The following is a 21,114-nucleotide window of genomic DNA, read 5'->3' on the forward strand; positions in this document are numbered from 1 at the left end:
AAACCAAAACAAAAGTAAATTTCGTCTAGACGCTTACTCAGATATCCGATAATTTCATCTATAATAGCGACAAGCGTCTAAAAGTGGTCACGTGTTTATCAGTAAAATAACTACCCCAAAGGAGCTTTCAAAGAGCAAAGGACAGTTTGAGCGAATTCGTCGATTATCAAACTTGATCGCGAAAATATTCCAGTGCCATGATTTCCTACTTGGATTTTTTGATTCTCACTCGAATTTCATGAGTTAGTGACCGCTAAATTCGATCCCTGAAACATAAGAATTGGAGACAGATTGGGGAAAATTGATTTTTTGGGGGAAAATTGATCTTTTGGGGAAAAATTTTCCAAGGGGGAGACGCCGACTATCGGTGTCACTTTCTTAGTAAAAAAAAACCCCTGCATGGCAACCAGAGTTCTGCATGGAATTCAATTCTTTGAACAATTTTGAAAGGGGGCCACTCAAGGATCATTCCTGTGAAGTCTGGTGTAATTCTGCCCAGTGGTTTTCAAGATTTTTTTACAGATTGTTGATGCACGACGGACATCAAGCGGTCATAATAGATCACCTTGTCACTTTGTGACAGGTGAGCTAAAAAACAACTCGGACATTCCCGCGCATTTTGTGGAAATTTAATGACGAGTGACATTGTATCCATTTATTAGTTTTTACGCGTTTTATGCTAGAATAGCATTAGCGCATGTTCATTTCGTGTTATAACATCTGCATAATCCCTCGTTATCCCTACATTCTATGACAATTTCTTCCGTACGTTTTTAGTTCCCTAAATATCTAAGCAGGGTGCAAAATTTAGGCTACAAGTTGATCCTATCATTACTTTATTTTAACATTACTGGGAAATCATTAAAGGTGGTCAATCACATTTAAACAACATTTAATGACATTTTTTACTTTTTGTATATTCTCGTAGAGAATTATTTAAGGAACAATAAGACCAATTACATAGAGTTAGATTCCTATTTGAAATGTATATTTTATTATTTCTATAAAATTTTGTAATTACTCCCCTTTAATATGAAAGTATATAAAAAGCTGGGTATTTCTTTTTATTTCGATACAATGTCTAGTTTTACATTTGCATTTGATAGACATATCAACTATTGAACAATCTGAACCAAAATGCAAGTTTAAAAGCTGTGTGTAGCTTCTGAATTCATTTATTTCCAATCTATCTTGGTTGTGCAACCAAGATAGGCAAAGAGAGGTAATAATAATTTTTCAAACTTGCGTTTCTAATGAATTCCATCTAAATACATAATTTTTAATGCAAATATTTTACAAATATATTACGATATGTCTTACAATATTTATACATTTCCTTAGGCAAAGTATGTTTATCAAATTTATACTTATGATAAAATAACTCTATCTTGGTTGGGCAACCAGGATTGGAAAATGAAATTTTAAAAATACCTCCAGTGAAAATCTAATTTGTATTAAGTGTTAAGTGAACATAAATGAGTGTAAATGATCAGATGCTAAAGTTTCGAACATCTCCGTTACATGGCCAAAATCTGATTATCCACCTTTAATAATCATTTGTGGCTTTGTTTTTTGTTTTTATTGGGATTTATATCACACAAACACATTACAGGTCATACTGGGAGTAATTTTTGAGGATGTGTCAATCCAAGAAATTTAACTGCAACAAACATTCCTATATCTTAAAATTTGAAATCCATATATTTACGTCCCCAAAAATAGTTATTTTCGTCAAAAACCACAAAATTTTATACCCATGAAATTAAATAATTTCACAGTAATTCATTGGTAACACTTCAAAATAGTTATCTTATACATGTCCAACAATCCCATAGGTTATAGGTTGGATCATACTGACACAACAGAACTTCCTGATGACACAAGGACAGGTTTTTCTCAGGAACTGAACTTCATCAGACTTCGGAAACTCAATGCTTGTTACAATCAAACTAAAATCATGAAAAATCTTAAACAACCAACCTACCTTTTCCTTTAACTGAGGTGTCAGTTTATTGTAGTAGACTTCACTGGGTCTAGGTATTGATGGTTGTTGTGCTGTGGAGCTCGAACCTGAGGCAGCCTGCTGTTTCAACATCTGCATCAAGGCTTCTCTCTGCTGCCATCGCTTGTACAAAGCAAACAGAGGCGTTACCCCATCTACCCACTGAATTAAGCCTGATCTCGGACCCAGAGGGGTTACCGAGTAGTGCCGAGCTCTGTACAGTTCATGACTACCCCTGTGATAAAATGACATAACCAACATTATATTAACATGTATATTTACTCATATTTCTCTCAGGCTTATGAAACAAATTACCAAATTCTAATTAAATGTGAAACCTGATGTTTCAACATCTGATTTAGGAAATCTCTCTTACTGTTCAATGCATGAATACAATGAATAAATCGTTCAATTTTACCTAATGACACATTACAGTTTTATAATCAAAGGCCTGAATGGCCTGAGTCGGCTAATGATTGATGTACTGACAGTATAGTCTACCAGTTTCAGTTTGTTTTTAGTTTTTTTCTTAAAATTTCATAACACAGCTCGATATTTACCCAAAATATTATATCCGGATACGATTACACTTTTCTCCAGTTTGAACAATATATTTTACAAATTGTGATGATACGAAGACATTTAGCAGCAATTGGCAGTATCTGACATTGAAGTTTATGGTTAAATTACCTCTTATTTAAATCTTTTCATAAAAAAGTTGTTTCGTTCCGCCAAACATAGACGATCTACTTTCGATTTCAAAAACTACAAGAAAATACAATTTAATGTTTCGCCGATTTGTTTATTTCTCGAAAAATAAGAATTAAAATCATTTTTAATATCAGTAGTAACTAAACAAACCAGTAACAGCTTCTTCTTCCGATAATTTATCCGTTTACTGACTGCAAAATTCAACCCACGCAAAGTTTATAGCAATCATACGATGCGTGTTTACGTTCAATGTGGGAGAATTAAGGCTGATCGGCTCTGTTACCTAACACATCCAGACGATTCAGATTTTGTTTTTAAAAAAGCATTGTGTGCGTTTCTGTAATTTTATATACGTTTTTATACGCTTAGAAATTATTAGACATGCGTATTTGCATTATTTCTATACGTAATTTACGCTAATAGGCATCTTATCTGGAGCCCTGCTGGAACTATTTTTTGTCTTTCGCTGGATGTTACCCAAGCTTTGTAAGCCTGCGCAATTCTTAAAATGCACATTTATGCTTAATGAGTTACATTCGAGAATTGCACAATTACAAGTCATAAATATGACAGATTACATCGTATATTGGTCATAGCAAAGGGAATTGACACAACTTAACCTCATTCATTCAGTGAACTGTTTGAAATTTGAGAAATCTAATGGAACTACATCCCTTCACATGTTATTCGGTCCATTTAGAGAATCGTTGGATAGCAAGGACTCGTCAAAAGGCTTTCAGCCTTTAGCCGACTCAAAAATGACTTCCTTTAAGGTTTCGGCTTAATAAAGATAAGAAGTTACTGGCTGATACTGACACGTACATTGTACAAGAGACCTACTTGTTAGCTGAAGCAAACATATTGTTGACAATGTTCAGAAACTGCATTATCCTTTCATCTAGATGTAAATCTTCAAGTCCTTTGAACAGATAGGGATATCTGGAACAAAATAAAATTATAAATCATTAATTACTTAGTATTTTAATTTTTGCATAAACCACTCAATTTCATGCAAACAAAATGATATGCCTTATAGTATGAAACTTTTAATTATTAACACAAGGACAAGAAAGTCTCATTCAAATATTCTTAGAATGAAGAAAATATGCAATCACAAAAGTAGAAATAATTCTACAAGTCTCACCTTTTCCCATCAGAGCCCTTGAAAACAAGTTTCTTGGGTTTTGTTTTGGTGGGTAGTATTTGGACTGTGTTGGACACAGACTCTATGGTTACAATCTGTCCTGCAGTACCGAGCCCCGGCATAGCTATCACGGTATTACGTAAGGAGTGGAGTTTTGGACTGATATCATCCATAGTAAGCACAAGGCTGCTTCTTTTCTGAGCTTTATTCTGTAGGCTTACATGAATCTTGAAAAGAACAACAATACTGTCATCCAGTAAAGAATGTATGCATTTTTTTTTCAACTTAAATACAGACCAATTTGACCCAATCGTTAGCATACGAACATTGGTACTAAAAGAAACATTTACAACAAAAGCCAACTAAGTTTTCACATGTTATTTCTGACTGAAGAACATATATTTTTTTCATGGTACAAAGAATGATCATTTATGAGATACTATCACAATTTTTTCACTAAATGCATTAATATACAATGTAAACAAGAATCCTCATTTAAGTATATGAATACAGTCCTTTTTTTTTAACTGTATGTACATTTACATAATGTATGTACATGCAAAAGATATTACATATTTAATGAACATACACTTATATCATTTTAAGTTAAGCATGCATATACCTGTTTAAATGGGTGCCAGCTTGCCCGTGGGTGGCTAGGATTTGGTGGATTCTTCAGTTTCTCTAGCGCATTACTGATCAGTACACCATATGTTTCCTGGAACCATTTCTCATGTGGTGTGGCTGTTGACTGGCATGTGATCTCGTTTAGCCTCTCCATCATGTACACAGTCTGTTAAAATAATTGAGACACAGACTATTAAAATACTTTGCAAATGAAAGTTTTTGTATAAAAAACAAGAGCTGTCTCCATAGGATGACATATGCCCCCGATGGCACTTTGAATGAGTAGTTATGGCCGATGTTAGAGTTTAGGACCTTTGACCTACGGAGCTGGGTCTTGCGCGCAACATTTGCTTACTGTGCCACACATTCATGCGTAGTTATTATAAAATCCATGCATGAATGACAAAAATATGGACCGGACACGCCCATCAATGCACTATCATGAAAAATGACCTTTAACGTCTAAGTGTGACCTTGACCTTTGAGCTACGGACCTGGGTCTTGCGTGCGACATGTCGTCTTACTGTGGTACACATTCATGCCAAGTTATTTGAAAATCTATCCATCGATGACAAAGATATGGACCGGACACGCCCATCAATGCACTATCCTTTAATGTCTAAGTGTGACCTTGACCTTTGAGCTACGAACCTGGGTCTTGCGCGCGACACGTTGTCTTACTGTGGTACACATTCATGCCAAGTTATTTGAAAATCCATCCATCGATGACAAAGATATGGACGGGACACAAAAATTGCGGACAGACTGACAGACCGACAGACTGACAGATGGTTCAAAAACTATATGCCTCCCTTCGGGGGCATAAAAATCACACAATACCAAAAGTACATGTTTTATTAGAGTAAATGTTTTTTCTTGTTTCACTATATATGGAAACAAGAGCTCCGCCAAGCAGGGCAATATACACCCAAAGGGTTATATCAGAGGAGGATGGGAGCAAAATTTAACTGACTGTTGAAGCCCACAGGACAGGAACAACAAAGGGAAGAAATTCAAAACAAGCCCACAGGACAGGAACAACAAAGGGAAAAAATTCAAAACAAAAATTCTAAGTCCACAAAAAAATCCTTACCAGGTATAGATATGTCAAAATACACCTAAAAATTGGAGGTACCATCCATGTTGTACCACAGCAAACGTGGTCTCGATTTTTCCATACAGTCAATAATAAACAAGAGGGCCATGATGGCCCTATATCGCTCACCTGAGTACCATTGCTCAAAATGATATGATCAAATTTTGACATAGAGCAAATAGGCATACACAATAAATATCATCAGGATAAATATTTTCTTGCAACAGTAACTTTTGACCTAGTCAGGGCCAATTTCCATACCAAGTTTGAGGGTCCTAGGCTCAAATGCTGCATTTTTGTACTAACATGACTATTCCTTACCCTGGAAGACTTAAATAACATTTAAAACTAATCCCATTAGATGCTGCTGAGATATATTCATTTACATAAAATAAAGGAAGGTAATTGTCATAAATTCAGTCAAAAGTTATCTACCCTGATTGTCCGAGTCCATCTGATGGCATGACATTTCAAATCAGTATCTTCATTGGTTACTGAGATACACCCATTTTAATTTGAAACAAAGGGAGGTAATTTGACATAAAATCAGTCAATAGCTATCTACCCTGATTGCCTCAGTCCAACTAAAGACAATAATGAAATTTCAAATGAGTTCTATAAATATTTACCAAGATAAATCTGTTTTTATTAAAATCAGGGGAGGTAATCATGCATTTGTATATGCATGCGTAAGATACAGAGTAGAAGCCTATACAACAATATATTAAAACAGTATTCATATCCATAAATGTTCAATCAAGAGTTATCTAACATGACTATTTCTTACCATGGAAGACATAAATAACATTTCAAACCAATCTCATTAGAAGCTGCTAAGGTGTATTCATTTAAATAAAAAATAAAGGGAGGTAATTTGTCATAAATTCAGTCAATATGTATCTCCATCTGTTGACATAATGAAATTTCAGATCAGTATCTTCATTAGTTACGGAGATATAACCATTTTAATTTGAAATAAAGGGAGGTAATTTGAAATAAAATCAGTCCATAGTTATCTACCTTGATTGTCTCATTTCAGCTAATGACAATAATGAAATTTCAAATGAGTCCTAGAAGTACTTACTGATATAAATCCATTTTGATTACAATCAGGGGAGGTAATCAGAAATAAAATAACTCAGGAACCTATGATTGGATCTGACAGATTTGTCATGGAATCCAAGATTTATTGTTGTTGAAGATATTTTGCAAGTTTGTATCAAATCAAACCATAAATGAAGTCTCTATCTGGCTGCAAAAGCCAAAATAGCAAATATTGGACCTTTAAGGGGCCATAACTCAGGAACCAATGATGGGATCTGGCCAGTTTTCGAAAAGAACCCAGACATTATGCCAATACAAGTTGTGTGCAAGTTTGATTAAAGTTGATTGCAAAATGTGTCTCTATCATGTTCACAAGCCAAAAATAGCAAATTTTGGCCCTTTAAGGGGCCATAACTCTGGAACCCATGATGGGATCTGGCCAGTTTTCGAAAGGAACCGAGATATTACACCAATACAAGTTGTGTGCAAGTTTGATTAAAGCTGATAGCAAAATGTGGTCTCTATTATATTCACAAGCCAAAAATAATAAATTTTGGCCCTTTAAGGGGCCATAACTCTGGAACCCATGATGGGATCTGGCCAGTTTTTGAAAGGAACCGAGATATTGTGCCAATACAAGTTGTGTGCAAGTTTTATTAAAGTTGATTGCAAAATGTGGTCTCTATCGTGTTCACAAGCCAAAAATAGTAAATTTTGGCCCTTTAAGGGGCCATAACTCTGGAACCCATGATGGGATCTGACCAGTTTTCGAAAGGAACCGAGATATTATGCCAATACAAGTTGTCTGCAAGTTTGATTAAAATTGATTGCAAACTGTGGTCTCTATCGTGTTCACAAGAAATTGTGGACGGACGGACGATCACAAAAGCTCACCTTGTCACTACGTGACAGGTGAGCTAAAAATAAAAATAAATAAAAGGGAAGTAATTCAATAAAAAAACTTGAGCTGCTTTTGAGAAAAGCTCATGTCTCCCACAACTGCCTAATCATCTAAATAGTAAGTCAGTCTTTACAACTGTTTACTCACTACAAATATACCTTTGAAGAGTAACAAGAGCTGTCCGTAAGACAGCCAAGCTGGACTATTCGAAATACTGTCCAAGAAGCAGGAAAGTATTACCCAAAATGTTAAATATCAAAAGAGTTTTAAGTTCAAAAGGGGACATAATTTAACCAAAATGCATATCAGAGTTATGGGACTTGATGCTATCAACTAGTTTTATAACCCCGATGGCACATGTGAAGTTTCAATTCAATATCTGCGTTAGTTTTGGAGATAGTAACTTGCATGTAAAACTTTAACCAGGATTTTCTAAGTCCAAATAGGGGCATAATATGGCCAAAATACATGTCAGAGTTATGGGACTTGACCCAGTGAGGTTGGTAATTGATCTAGAAAAAGAAAAATTAAGTTTCAAATCTATATGCCTTTTGGTAATAGCTGTATGTACTTGCACGCAAAACTTAAACCAGGATTTTCTAAGTCCAAAAGGGGGCATAATTTGGCTAAAATGCATATCAGAGTTATGGGACTTGAGGCTATCAACTAGTTTTATAACCCCGAAGACAGATATTAAGTTTCAATTCAATATCTGCGTTAGTTTTGGAGATAGTAACTTGCATGTAAAACTTTAACCAGGATTTTCTAAGTCCAAAAGGGGGCATAATTTGCACAAAATACATGTCAGAGTTATGGAACTTGACCCAGTGAGGTTGGTAATTTATCTAGAAAAAAAAAAATAAGTTTCAAATCTATATGCCTTTTAATAATAGCTGTATGTACTTGCACGAAAAACTTTAACCAGAATTTTCTAAGTCCAAAAGGGGGCATAATTTGGCCAAAATGAAGGTCAGAGTTATGGGACTTGGTGCTTTCAACTAGTTTTATAACCCCGAAGACACATGTGAAGTTTCAATTAAATATCTGCATTAGTTTTGGAGATATAAACTTGCATGTAAAACTTTAACCAGAATTTTCTAAGTACAAAAGGGGGCATAATTTGCTCAAAATACATGTCAGAGTTATGGAACTTGACCCAGTGAGGTTGGTAATTGACCTAGAAAAAGCTTCAAAGTTTCAAAGCTATATGCCTTTAAATGATAGCTGTATGAACTTGCATGTAAAAACTTAACCAAGTTGTGACGGCGATGGCAATGGCGACGCCAGGGTGAATAGAATAGCTAGACTATTCTTCGAATAGTCGAGCTAAAAACGCCGATTTTGGGTATTCAAGGGCCATAATTCCGAAGTGCCTGGGCCGATTTGGCTAGTTATCGAACTTGGCCAAGGACTTATTGGCAAACACATTTTGTTCAAGTTTGGTGAAGATCGGATGAGAAATGTTCGACTTAGAGGGTGGACAAGAGTAAAAAGGCCAATTTTCGGTAATTCAAGGGCCATAATTCCGAAGTGCCTGGGCAGATTTGGCTACTTATCGAACTTGGCCGAGGACTGATCGTCAAATACATAGGAAAATTTTTGCCTATATACATATAGGAAGCTGTCAGATGTGTCTTTAAAGGAATCCATTGCCATACAGTATAATCTAAGACTTTGGCTGAATGTTTTCTTTCTTAACTTACTGGTTTAAGGACTGTTTTATGTTTCTCTCTGATAATGGCTGTTTTCTCCTCCTTGCTGAGAGCGGAGTTTTTCTCCACTTTCTTGATTTCATTCTCCAGTTGTGAGATACGTCTCTCTACGTCCTGATGCTGCTGGTTCAACGTGCCTAACCAAAGTTCATCCCAAAGTAACGTGATACGTCGCAGCTCTTCTATCAGCTGCTTCACATCTGATATCATTCTGAAGATGCAAGAAATATTCAGTTAAATGACGAAAATGTTTACAAAACAAACTTTACCTACTATCAATTATTTGATATAAATCTTATGTTTTGAAGCTCTATAAACTTGCATGATATTTATCATTCTTTTGCTTTCATTTTAGCAAAGCATCAGTAGCCAATAAATAGAAAGTTTTTTTTAGAATGCTAACCTACAATAGTCTTCCCATACAATTAACTACAACTTCCCAAAATCACATGTAAGTGAATTGATCAGCATCATTTCATGTTTTCTTTTGTTAGATAATCACAATAAACACCAAACTACAATGAATATAACAGATTACTGGCTTGAAGATTATATAGCGAGTTTTGAGACCAGTCTAAGAATGGTGCCTTGCCACTGGTCACTTCGAAATTGTGCTCAGTAACAACCAATCAGATTCTAGACTTTCAAGACTGGTCTCCAAACTCAGTTTTATAACCTCTGACCTTGGGTTTCTGAGTACACTTACTGTGGAAAGTTTGCAGCCAATGTGTTCAACATGGAGAGTATACAGTTGTGCAACATTGACTCGGCCTCTAGTTCTGCAGGTAAATCATCATCGTCCTGTGATCCAACATCTTCCGTGTTGTCTATTTCTCCATCTCCCTCTCCTCCCTCATTCAGATAGTTGTTCAGTAATCCTGCAAAAATGTTTTTATCAACAGTATAAGATTCAACTGAAATTAGTTCTTCCAAACAAAGGTTACCCCCAGACATTGATACAGTAACATACAGTGTTTCTTTATATATGACTTTACTCTATCCAGATCTTTACCTCTAGTTAACAGTGTCCCTACTTGTCAAGATTGCATGACAAACGAACAAGACAGCTTTTGGAGAAAATTTTTATTATTTTGTTTTGTTTTAAAATGTACTACAGGTTAGAAATAACGAGTGTCATCAACGCATGAATGTAAAAACTGATTAATTATATACATGCACATTATTTGTATTGGTAAATTTCCACAGTTTTATTGAGTATGTCAAAAATTGCAACTAACCAGTTTCTGACTTGGTGTCCAGTTTAGTAGTGGAACTTCCCACTACAGCCGGATAGACAATCAGATGTGGAGCATCTTCCGCTACTCTACACAACAGATCAGAAATACTCTGTCTCACATACGCCTCAGGGTGACTGAGCCTAGAGAACAACTGAGGTATTATTCCCTTCCAAGGAGCTGTGGGCGTAGCTGCAAGTCCATCTTCTAGGACACTGCGCAACTCCCAGGCATGTTTCACCAGCAGTCTGAGAACACGCAGCGTACTTATAACATTACAGTCTTCAGTATTGTCTTCCTTCAAAGGATCATTCTGTAAAACATGAAGTAAAAACTTCAGATATGCACATGGCATCACTTATTCAATTATCTATTTTCACATATCATATGAAAGATAATTTGAAATTACAACGAGACTCATGTAGGCAACACTCACCACCTGTTAATTACTATAATAAGACGTGAGTTTTCCAACCTACTGACTGTCACATACTGACAGAACATTTATACTAAATTCAACATTAGAAACGACAGAACATTTATATTTAATTCAACATTACAGATGTAAATTGTGCTCTGCACTAACACAATTTAATCTTTAAGATTAAGATAATTAAAATGCACTGATCATTAGAAATGGAAAGTTATTCAATATTTAACCTTTGAAGTATAAAAAGAAAATATGTGAAGAACAATCACTTCATATACAATGATAAAACTGTAGTGTTATTTACTTACCCCTCCATTTAACTTCAAAAATCTGAAGTAAGCACTGGCAGACAGCTGGTAGTAGTGATATATTCTGTACACAACTCCCCTCCATACCTCTAACAAACTGTCAACAGTGTTCTCACCTGCCATCTGCAGCGTTGTACTGCAGGCCAACAACTGACGACGTGTTGTCTCTGTGCCATCATCATACTGGCTCTAAAATGACATATTTAGATTTTTACACTGTCTTACCAAAACTGTATAACTGACGATAACACTGCCAATTTTACTGTTACTGCTTCTAATGGAGATTGCAACAGCTCTACTAAGTAAACACGCAATTATCAAACACTCATACTAGTCATACACCATATTTTCCATTGGTGTAACATTCTACACATATCCAACATCAATATTTGTCATCATTATTCATCTTTTCAATGCACCTAAGTAGTGTACGTTTGAACTGGGATTTGAGTCAATATAAAACTGAGGTAATACAGACTTTTCCAGCTTTACTTCCTGATGACCCAAGCTGTCTTTTAGGCATTATTTCAGGCCCTGGGAAAACTATGTAAAGCCACTGACTTTCAGCAATCCAGCAGAATTACTTCAAATATATTATTTTTCAATTCTGCATAGAAAACAATGGTCTTGGCCAGGAATCAAACGTTCAACCTCTTGATCTGTGCTCTCCCTTCTAAGGAATATAGCAGTATATCATATCTACTGGAGTTACCTGATCTTGATCACTGATGTCCTCTTCACTTGTCATACCAGAGTGTATCTGACCAAGTATATTCAGCACTGCTTCCCTCTCTTCTACACTTATAGTCTGAAACAAAATAAAGGTGACAATAAAGCATTAAGAGAAGCCTGGTGGGTACAAACAACAAATACCATAATACAAGCTAAAGTGGAAATTGCTACAGAAAAATGTGTGTAGAGAAAAAAGTCTCTCTTACAAGAGACCTACCTGTGGAAGAAGTGAAACTATCTGAGCTTGTTCATCAGCAAATAGCTGGACTGTACCATGACTGGCATTGTCTACTGCCTTACGTCCCCACTTGTAGCACCATCCCGCCAGAGCGTACCAGGATTTCGGGAGTGTCTCACACTGTACAGTACTCAGATGTAGTAATCTCCCAATTATACGATCTGTATCAGTGAGAATTGGGTTGTCTCCTATCTTCAAATCTGTAATAATACACCATAGTGTGAAATATCAAATATTTCCCCAAGAAAACAAACAGGCAAAATACAATTTTGATAACATTTTGCAAACACAGATATAATATGTATCAAACTCTCAGAAGAAATAAACATTTATTCACAAGGAAACACAATGTATCTGGATGTGCAACAACTTCAAGATTATATTTTACTCAAGTTATTTGTCTATTACACAGATTATTCAATGTATTTACTAGCCTAGATATCAGTCTTGATTATAAAGAAGTTTTATTAATTATTTTTCAGTCACTGAAACAGATAAATGGCAAAGTATATGAATAACCAATACTGGAGTCCAATAAAGATAACAGAATGAACAAAACAATTCTCAATTTCAAACTGATATCCCAATTATGACTGCCATTTGAAACTTATTTCCACTCCTAGTTTACATGAAAACTACCAAAGACTGTATAAATCCAAATCATTTCATCTAGAAATAACTTGTACATATTTTGCGGGTCTGTATTTAGAAAACCACTGGATACAAATTAACAAGGCAATAGAGTTAATTCTGAAAGGGGCTGGTGATGACCCTGCATATGCTTTTGGGGATTACAGAGACATCATTGTGCAACTTCTTTTTCTGTTTTGTACGTACAAGAAAGTAACAGTGGTTCAATAAATATGAGACATCATGTAAAGCTTACCTGAAATGGCACCATTTATAATGGTGTTATGATTACGTTGTGCAGTTTTCTCCTCTAAATCCAGCAAATTCTCAATATTCTGTGAGACAGAGTTCTTCCCATCACCCTGACCAACCTTTGAAGCAAGACTCGACAAGAGTTTATAATCAACCTGCAACCACTTGACAAGTGTGAGCAGCGAGCGAGAACACAGCTCGCTACACAGAGCCGTACGAGCTTTATCCGAACACACATGACTCACAACGCTCTTTGACAAAATATTCACAGATTCCCAGTGATCTCCAACACTGTGTAAAAGTTTTGCTGACTCCCGTTCAATTCTCAAAATGTCCAATTTCTTCAATGAAGGAACACCATGAAGCTGTTTGAGAGCTGTCTGAAGTGTATCTAGTTCTGAGTCATCGTCTGACTGGCCGTGGAGCAGGGTACCCGCTTGGTCTAACAGAAGTCTCTCTGCTAGATTATAGTTGTGCTGTTTCCTGGCCAGAGATGCTGTTGCTAACTGAAGCTTGCACAACTGGTCACTCAACTCTAAAATTGAAAATAGAAAAATAGTTACCAAAAAGGAAGATTGTTTCAAATGTAACGCAACTGTTACAAGCAGGCCACAAGGCAAACTGTTTACTTACATGATACTTACATGGCCGTGCATTTTATTTTATTTTTTTCATGGTTTAGTAACTTAATGTCAGAATAGGTATTTGTCTACTGTTAATACTAACTGACCCATTCATCAAGCACTTCTAAGCATACCTGTATTACTGTAATCAGCAACAAAGTTCTGTAGTTTTACAGCACGGATGGCTTGCAAGAACATACAGACACTGTGATCCGACTCATCCAATGACAATCTCTCACTCAATGGTAAAACAGGAACCTAAAACAAATAAAACAGAAATTTTCTAAGTAACCAGTAGTATAGTCAGATTTTCTGTATGTGCTCCCTTTTCAGGCACTCTATATATTTCATTAACTGGAAGTGACAATGTATACAGCAATGTAAGGAATCAAACTGATATTCGGCAAATAAAATTAACCCTTACCCTGCTAAATTTCTATAATGAACTTGTCCATCTTTCAATATGAAAGTAATTGTTAAAAGGGGTGATTACCAAAAATATACCGACTGAATATCGAACAGTGCAGATCATGATCAGACTGCACGGATGTGCTGACTGATCATGATCTACACTGGTCGCAATTGCAGAATCAGTCGTGTCCAGCATGATAAGGGTTAAGCACAAAGTCCTATACATCTTATGTGGTTATATGACTGAAAATATGTGAATCCACAACAATGAAAAGTTTCATTAAAATCCATACTGAGGAATATTTTTCTGTATGTGAAAATGTCATCAAAGTGTGACTTTCCCTTTGAAGTCCATTGTTTTGTTTTTGTTCTACATCCAAAGCAATGTTTCAAATCCACATCTGCTACAGGCAAGTGATTCCACATCAGCAACCTTAATCACTTGGCCACAATGTATAAGATTTTTTCCAAAAACTCAAATTGTGTAATGAACTTTTAAAAAGGATCTTTTCAACGTTATTGTTCTATGTGAGATTTCACTACACAATGTGGATGTGGCAGTCAGCAGTTTCATCAGAAATATGGATGCCAGTATTGGTCATATTCACCATAAAGGAAAGTACTTCATAACAAAATACTCAATAAACAATTAAATTAAAACAAACCTTTCCAGTCCCCTGATCAATGTGTGTTTTTACTGTAGAAGCTGCTGTGAGGAGCTCAATGACACACGAGGATGCCAGTATAGGCCAGTCCATACCCTGTATCTTCAGTACAGACTTACATACATCCATAGTATCTTGTAAATGTTTCACAATCTCACTCCTACAGAGAAAAAAAATCAATCATTTCACCAGAACATATGTAATATAAAATAACTTTCATTTTATCAAACATTTTACTTGAAGTTTCAAACATTTTACATGAAGTTTCAACAGCATTTTTTTCTCTTACTTTAGCCCTCAATAAGTTTATATGCAATCTAAATATTACCGGTAGTTTTCCTTCATCTACCTATAAGCTAAGTTTCATTTCAACATACCAATCCAAACTAGTTATTGAGCAGGAACAGTTTTTCTGTTGTTAGTAAAGGTGACCTAGACTGAGAGACTGCAGTCTCCATATGCCAATCCAAATCTTGGTCTTACTATATGCTACCTATAGGCCATGTTTCATTTCAAGAACACAAGATCTCCACCAAAACCAAAGTCATTGCAGACACAATCAGTTTGACACTGCCCATGCGCTCACCCACCTGCTCAACAACATTACCCCGTTTAGCTTCAAATAAACAGGTTTCCAATTTTGGAAATCCTGGTTAAAAAGTAAGTTTGTGCCACCTAAAAGTCACAGGTGGTCTTACTTGTGATTGTTGATGTTGTGTTCTTGGACAGTTGCTGCGGCTTGCATGAGTTTGCTCTGTGCTCTATGTTCCCGTTCCTGCAGTCCCCAGTGAGATAGGTCTGCCATACCGGGGATCAAATCTAGGTGTTCACCAACTTCCTTCACTGACTCAAGGTCATATGCTGACATTGCTCTATAAATAGAAAAGAGGTCAAACAGATAATGTCATGTCATGCTGACATTGCTCATAAATAGGAAAGAGGTCAAACTGATAATGTCATGTCATGCTAACATTGCTCTATAAACAGGAAATAGCAAACTGATAATGTCATGTCATAAATTACAAGTACAGTCAAACTTTGTTTGCTCAAAACTCAGATACCTCACACCACACCCTTCGCTCAAGCTATTTGTCAGGTCCTGGCGAACGAATATTGTTCCAATGCTCAAACTACCAATAATTCTAATTTTGCTTGTTCTGTCAAGTTCGAACAAACATTGTTTGACTGTATTCTGTTATAATACAATTCATTTTGGATTCCAATAAATCAGACCTATCTAACATGAAAACATTTTGATATATTAATAAATCAACTTTTATCAAAATGACAGTACCTCCATGTTTTTAGACAGTTTTTATTCTGTTTTTTTAAGGTAGTTCTGCATGTCTGGATAACTTATTTTTTCAATAAAGTATAATTTGATTTCAAAACTTTAGATTTCACTAAGAAATTTTGTCAAATAAAAGATAGGGTCATGTGCTTGATTTTTGACTTGATTTGAGAAATTTGAACCTTATAAAAGTTTTCATAATACGAGTCCATGCGATCACCACAATTTTGATGAAATTTTCAAGAATGAAAATGTTTCTATCTATTTATACTGCATCACTCCTCTTTACGAGTATTACGTGCTGCGCGCCTGTACAAGAAATTTACAAGCAGAATGGACATGAGAATAAAAGTAATACACGATGTGTATTGCAAGCATGAAAACAGTTGATAGTGTTAAAAACGAGAAGGATTTAAAGATAAAAGCAGTTCAAAAACAGGTCTATCATGTTAAGCATTGTGTGCAAGTTTGGTCACACCCTGCTTAAACTGGTTCAGGGTGGGGGCTTGCACAAGTTGTACTGGAAGGGAATTCCAAAGCACTATGTTGGCTGGAAAAAAAAAGAGTACTTATAGTGATTACAGGGAGTGAGGATCTGGGTATAGGAGTGGGGATGCATATATCTTGTTAGACAGGATGGGGGGCTGACATAGGGAGGAAGTGGTACAGCAACCAAACTATTCACTATCTTGTAGAACATAAGGAGGCGTGAATCAGATCTCTTATTTTCAAGGGTACGCCATCTCAGCTGACTTAGCATGTTTGACACTGCTGTAAGGGGAGTAGTCATGATTAACCCATCGCGCTGCCCTCCGCTGAATCATTTCGATCTGGTGGATGTTAAGTTGGGTATAAGGGCTCAAGACGCAGCTAGCATATTCCAGCTGTGGCCTGACTAGAGCTTTATAAGCTACTTCCCAAACTTTTGTATTTTTGCATGGGATATTTCGCTTAATGAAGTTAAGTGTTCGGGTAGCTAAGGACGTGACTAAATTGATGTGTTTATTCCACTTAAGATCTGAGGATATAGTGATCCCAAGATACTTTGCATCAGGAACTGTTTCCAAGATTTGGCCATGGAGTGTATACTTTGATTTGAAAGGTTTTTTTGACCTTGTTATGTTCATAACTGTGCATTTTAAGGAGTTAAACTCCATGTCCCACTTACTTTCCCATAACTGTAACCTATTCAAGTCTTGCTGGAGGACGTTTTCTTGGGCAGGACTATTTACAGTTAGATAGACAGCAGTGTCATCGGCGAATAAACGGACCTGTGAAATAAGATTTTCAGACAGGTCATTTATGTAGAGTAAGAATAGAAGGGGGCCTAGGACAGAGCCCTGTGGGACTCCGGACGTTTCTACAATTTAGATTTTAATCAAATCCCTCACAGTCATATATAAACTTATTGTCTAGGGTGTGGTGAAATAAAAAGTATAGATCAATGAGCTTGATTTTTATTTGCCCATGATTAAGTGATCTGTACATTGCAAGCTCATTTTAAGCCATTTGGAATTATTTGTTGTAAACTATTTAATATAGAGTGCTAGCAATATTGCCATTTTAATCAATTTACTCAAGGATTGCCATTAATTTACAAAATGATTTTTGTGTCCATGTGTAGTCTAGGCTTTATTCTATGTTATTCATATATATCATGCCTGCTTCCAGTTTATCATACATGCAGTACTACCTTAAAGAACGTTCAAATGCTCTATTCTCAACACATACAGTGAAAACACACAAACATGAGGGCCATGATGGCCCTATATCGCTCACCTGAGTACCATTGCTTTAACCAAAAACAAAAAGCAAAAATTCTTACAAGGTACAGATATGTCAAAATACACCTTAAAATTGGAGGTACCATCCATGTTGTACCACAGAAAAGTGGTCTCAGTTTTTCCCTACAGCCAATAATAAAAAAGTTACTAAATAAGCTATTTATAGTAACATAAAGGAAAGTATTAAAAAAAAACGAGAGTTGCTTTTGAGAAAAGCGCATGTCTCCCACAACTGCCCCTATGAAAAATGTCTAGTTTCTCTTTATCGTTTAGACAAGTGGATCCAATTAGATGGTCTGGACGAGTGGATCAAATCTGTAATTCAAGGGCCATAAATCAGAAGTGCCTGGGCGGATTTGGCTAGTTATCGAACTTGGCTAAGGTCTTATGGCCAAACACATTTTTTTCAAGTTTGGTAAGATCGGATGAGAAATGTTCGACTTAAGGGTGCAGACGAGTAAAAAGGCCGATTTTTGGTAATTCAAGGGTCATAACTCCAATACGCCTGGACCGATTTGGCTAGTTATCGAACTTGGCCGAGGTCTTATGGTCAAACACATTTTGTTTAAGTTTGGTAAAAATCGGATCAGAAATATTTGACTTAGAGTGCGGACAAGCTTTGTGACAGACAGACACACACACAGACAGACAGACACACACACACACGCACAGACTGGAGTAAATCAATATGTCTCCCACACCACTGTGTGGTGGGAGACATAAATATTGTAAGTGAACAAAAGAAGGATCTGCCAAATAAAAACAAGAGCAATATTCACATAAAACAAGGTCATATGACCTTTGACTCCTAAGTGTGACCTTGACATTGAATTTAGCCATCCAAAACATGCACTCTGCACATCCTTTCAATGAGTGAACATTTGTGTCAGGTTTCTCTGAAATCCATCAAGGGGTTCAAGAGTTACAGAGCGGAAGGAAAATTGCTAACCAACACACAGACAGACGGACGGACACCGAGGCAATAACATAATACGTCCCTGCGGGCGTATAAAAAAGAATCGAGATCTTATGGTGATAAGTTGTGTGCAAGTTTGGTTAAAATGAAATCATAAATGAAGCAGCTATTGTGCAGACAAGGTCAAAATAGCCAATTTTGGCCCTTTCCTTTCAGGGGCCATAACTCTGGAACCTATTCTGGGATCTGGCCGGTTCAAGAATGGAACCAAGATCTTTTGGTGACACAAGTTTTGTGCAAGTTTGATTAAATTCAAATCATAAATTAAGCTGCTATTGTGCAGACAAGGTAAAAATAGCTAATTCCGGCCCTATCAGGGGCCATAACTCTGGAACCCATAATGGAATCTTGCCAGTTCCAGAAAGGAACCAAGATCTTATCGTGACACAAGTTTTGTGGAAGTTTGGTAAAAATCAAATCATAAAGCTGCTATTGTGCAGACAAGGTCAAAATAGCTAATTTTGGGCCTGTCAGGGGCCATAACTCTGGAACCCATTATGGAATCTGGCCAGTTCAAGAAAGGAACCAAGATCTTATGGTGATACAAGTTGTGTGCAAGTTTGGTAAAAATCAAATTATAAATAAAGCTGTTATTGTGCAGACAAGCTCAAAATAGCTAATTTTGGCCCTTTCAGGGGCCATAACTCTGGAACCCATAATGGGATCTGGCCAGTTCAAGAAAGGAACCGAGATCTTATGGTGATGCAAGTTGTGTGCAAGTTTGGTTAAAATAAAATCATAAATGAAACCACTATCGTGCAGACAAGAAATTGTTGACGGTCGGACGTTCCTACAGATGGACTTTTATTGGGTATTTCTTTTGTTAAAAAGTACCCAATATGCTACAAATAGTATCCAATAAACACTACGGAATGAATAGAATTTACCGTTACCTATTGTTCTCTATACCCAACAAATGTTCATTCGTGGGCTCGGACAGACGCACGCACGGACTGACGACGGACGAAGGCTGATCACAAAAGCTCACCTTGTCACTATGTGACAGGTGAGCTAAAAAAACCTACTTGATCAAACACATGTCCACTCTGTATGATGGCTGTGAGAGATTATGTGTGCTCTCTGATCGTAATTTACTATATGCTTCCTGCCATTCCAGGGCTGACTCCCAGTCATTCAGCTGAATGTAACAATCCATTATCTGGAAGACAAACATATTTTAAGTAAATGATAACAGTCTACTACAAAATTCAATTCACCTTTAATTTGCAAGATATTGTGAATCAGTTTCATTAGCATAAATTTCATCGTTTTGAGTGAGTGTGTTGGGTTTTACGGCGAACCAACACAAAAAGGTCAAATATTGCCGATTCATCATTTTGGAAAGAGTACCTATTCGACTGGCATAAATCCACAGACTGCAAAGCCTAAAGATAAAACAACTGGAAGAACTGCTAATTTTGCCTGTCTTTAATCTTGTGAATTGTCCACAACCTAACCATCACAAATAAATTATTAGTACCCCATGATGATGAATATTAATGATTTTACAAAATTACAATACATGTATCTGAATGACATCAGAAAGCCATACTGCCACGCTAGTCAACTCTAAAAGCAGGAAGACTTTTCTGTAACCTTTTCTAATACAAAGTATTAGTAGGGACTAAAAGTCTAAATAATCAATTCTAAAACAACTAGAGCTATCACTAAAGGTGATGAATGTACCCCCTGCATGCACTGACACAGTACATTGCAATTTGACGCACACAAGATTGCATAATTATGTTGACTCTATGTATATAGACTGTATGTATACAGTTTAGTAACAAAAAACAAAGTCCCATAACTATGCAGAATATTTATCTAAAAGAACGTAATATGCACCATGCACAACTAGGGTTGGTACTGATCACTTGTGTGAAGTTTCATTAAATTGTGTGCAAGGGTTTGGAAGATTAGGCACGCACAAGATTGCATATGCAGACTGTATGTACATAGTGTGTTAACAAGAAACAAAGGCCCATAACTCTGCAATTTTTGTCGTTGAAAGAACCTAACATGCCCCATGCACAACTACTGTTGTTACTGATCACTTGTGTGAAGTTTCATTAAATTGTGTCAAGGGGATGAGGAGAGATGGTGCGCACAAGATTGTGTCTATGTATATAGTTTAGTAACAAAAAACAAAGTCCCGTAACTCTGCAAATTCTTTTTCTGAAAGAACCTAACATGCCCCATGCACAACTACTGTTGTTCCTGATCACTTGTGTGAAGTTTCATTAAATTGTGTCAAGGGGATGAGGAGAGATGGTGCGCACAAGATTGTGTCTACGGACAGACA

General features: G+C 36.4%; 1 protein-coding gene across 1 annotated transcript in view; it reads right to left on the bottom strand.

The window, feature by feature from the left end:
* LOC123562366 (serine/threonine-protein kinase SMG1-like) overlaps positions 1-21,114 on the bottom strand; it is a 91,862-nt gene that overhangs the window by 39,802 nt on the left and 30,946 nt on the right. Inside the window, exons 24-38 of the mRNA XM_053537206.1 lie at positions 19,838-19,971; positions 15,460-15,633; positions 14,762-14,921; positions 13,820-13,943; positions 13,067-13,597; positions 12,160-12,380; positions 11,923-12,018; positions 11,211-11,399; positions 10,476-10,785; positions 9,944-10,115; positions 9,229-9,448; positions 4,480-4,650; positions 3,858-4,084; positions 3,554-3,652; positions 1,985-2,237 (exon numbers count right to left, since the gene is read on the bottom strand). Of these exons, the coding sequence (XP_053393181.1) occupies positions 1,985-2,237; positions 3,554-3,652; positions 3,858-4,084; positions 4,480-4,650; positions 9,229-9,448; positions 9,944-10,115; positions 10,476-10,785; positions 11,211-11,399; positions 11,923-12,018; positions 12,160-12,380; positions 13,067-13,597; positions 13,820-13,943; positions 14,762-14,921; positions 15,460-15,633; positions 19,838-19,971 (3,081 nt within the window). The remainder of the gene's footprint in view (positions 1-1,984; positions 2,238-3,553; positions 3,653-3,857; positions 4,085-4,479; positions 4,651-9,228; positions 9,449-9,943; positions 10,116-10,475; positions 10,786-11,210; positions 11,400-11,922; positions 12,019-12,159; positions 12,381-13,066; positions 13,598-13,819; positions 13,944-14,761; positions 14,922-15,459; positions 15,634-19,837; positions 19,972-21,114) is intronic.

The sequence above is a fragment of the Mercenaria mercenaria genome, chromosome 2 (assembly GCF_021730395.1).
Source record: "Mercenaria mercenaria strain notata chromosome 2, MADL_Memer_1, whole genome shotgun sequence".
NCBI lineage: Eukaryota > Metazoa > Mollusca > Bivalvia > Venerida > Veneridae > Mercenaria > Mercenaria mercenaria.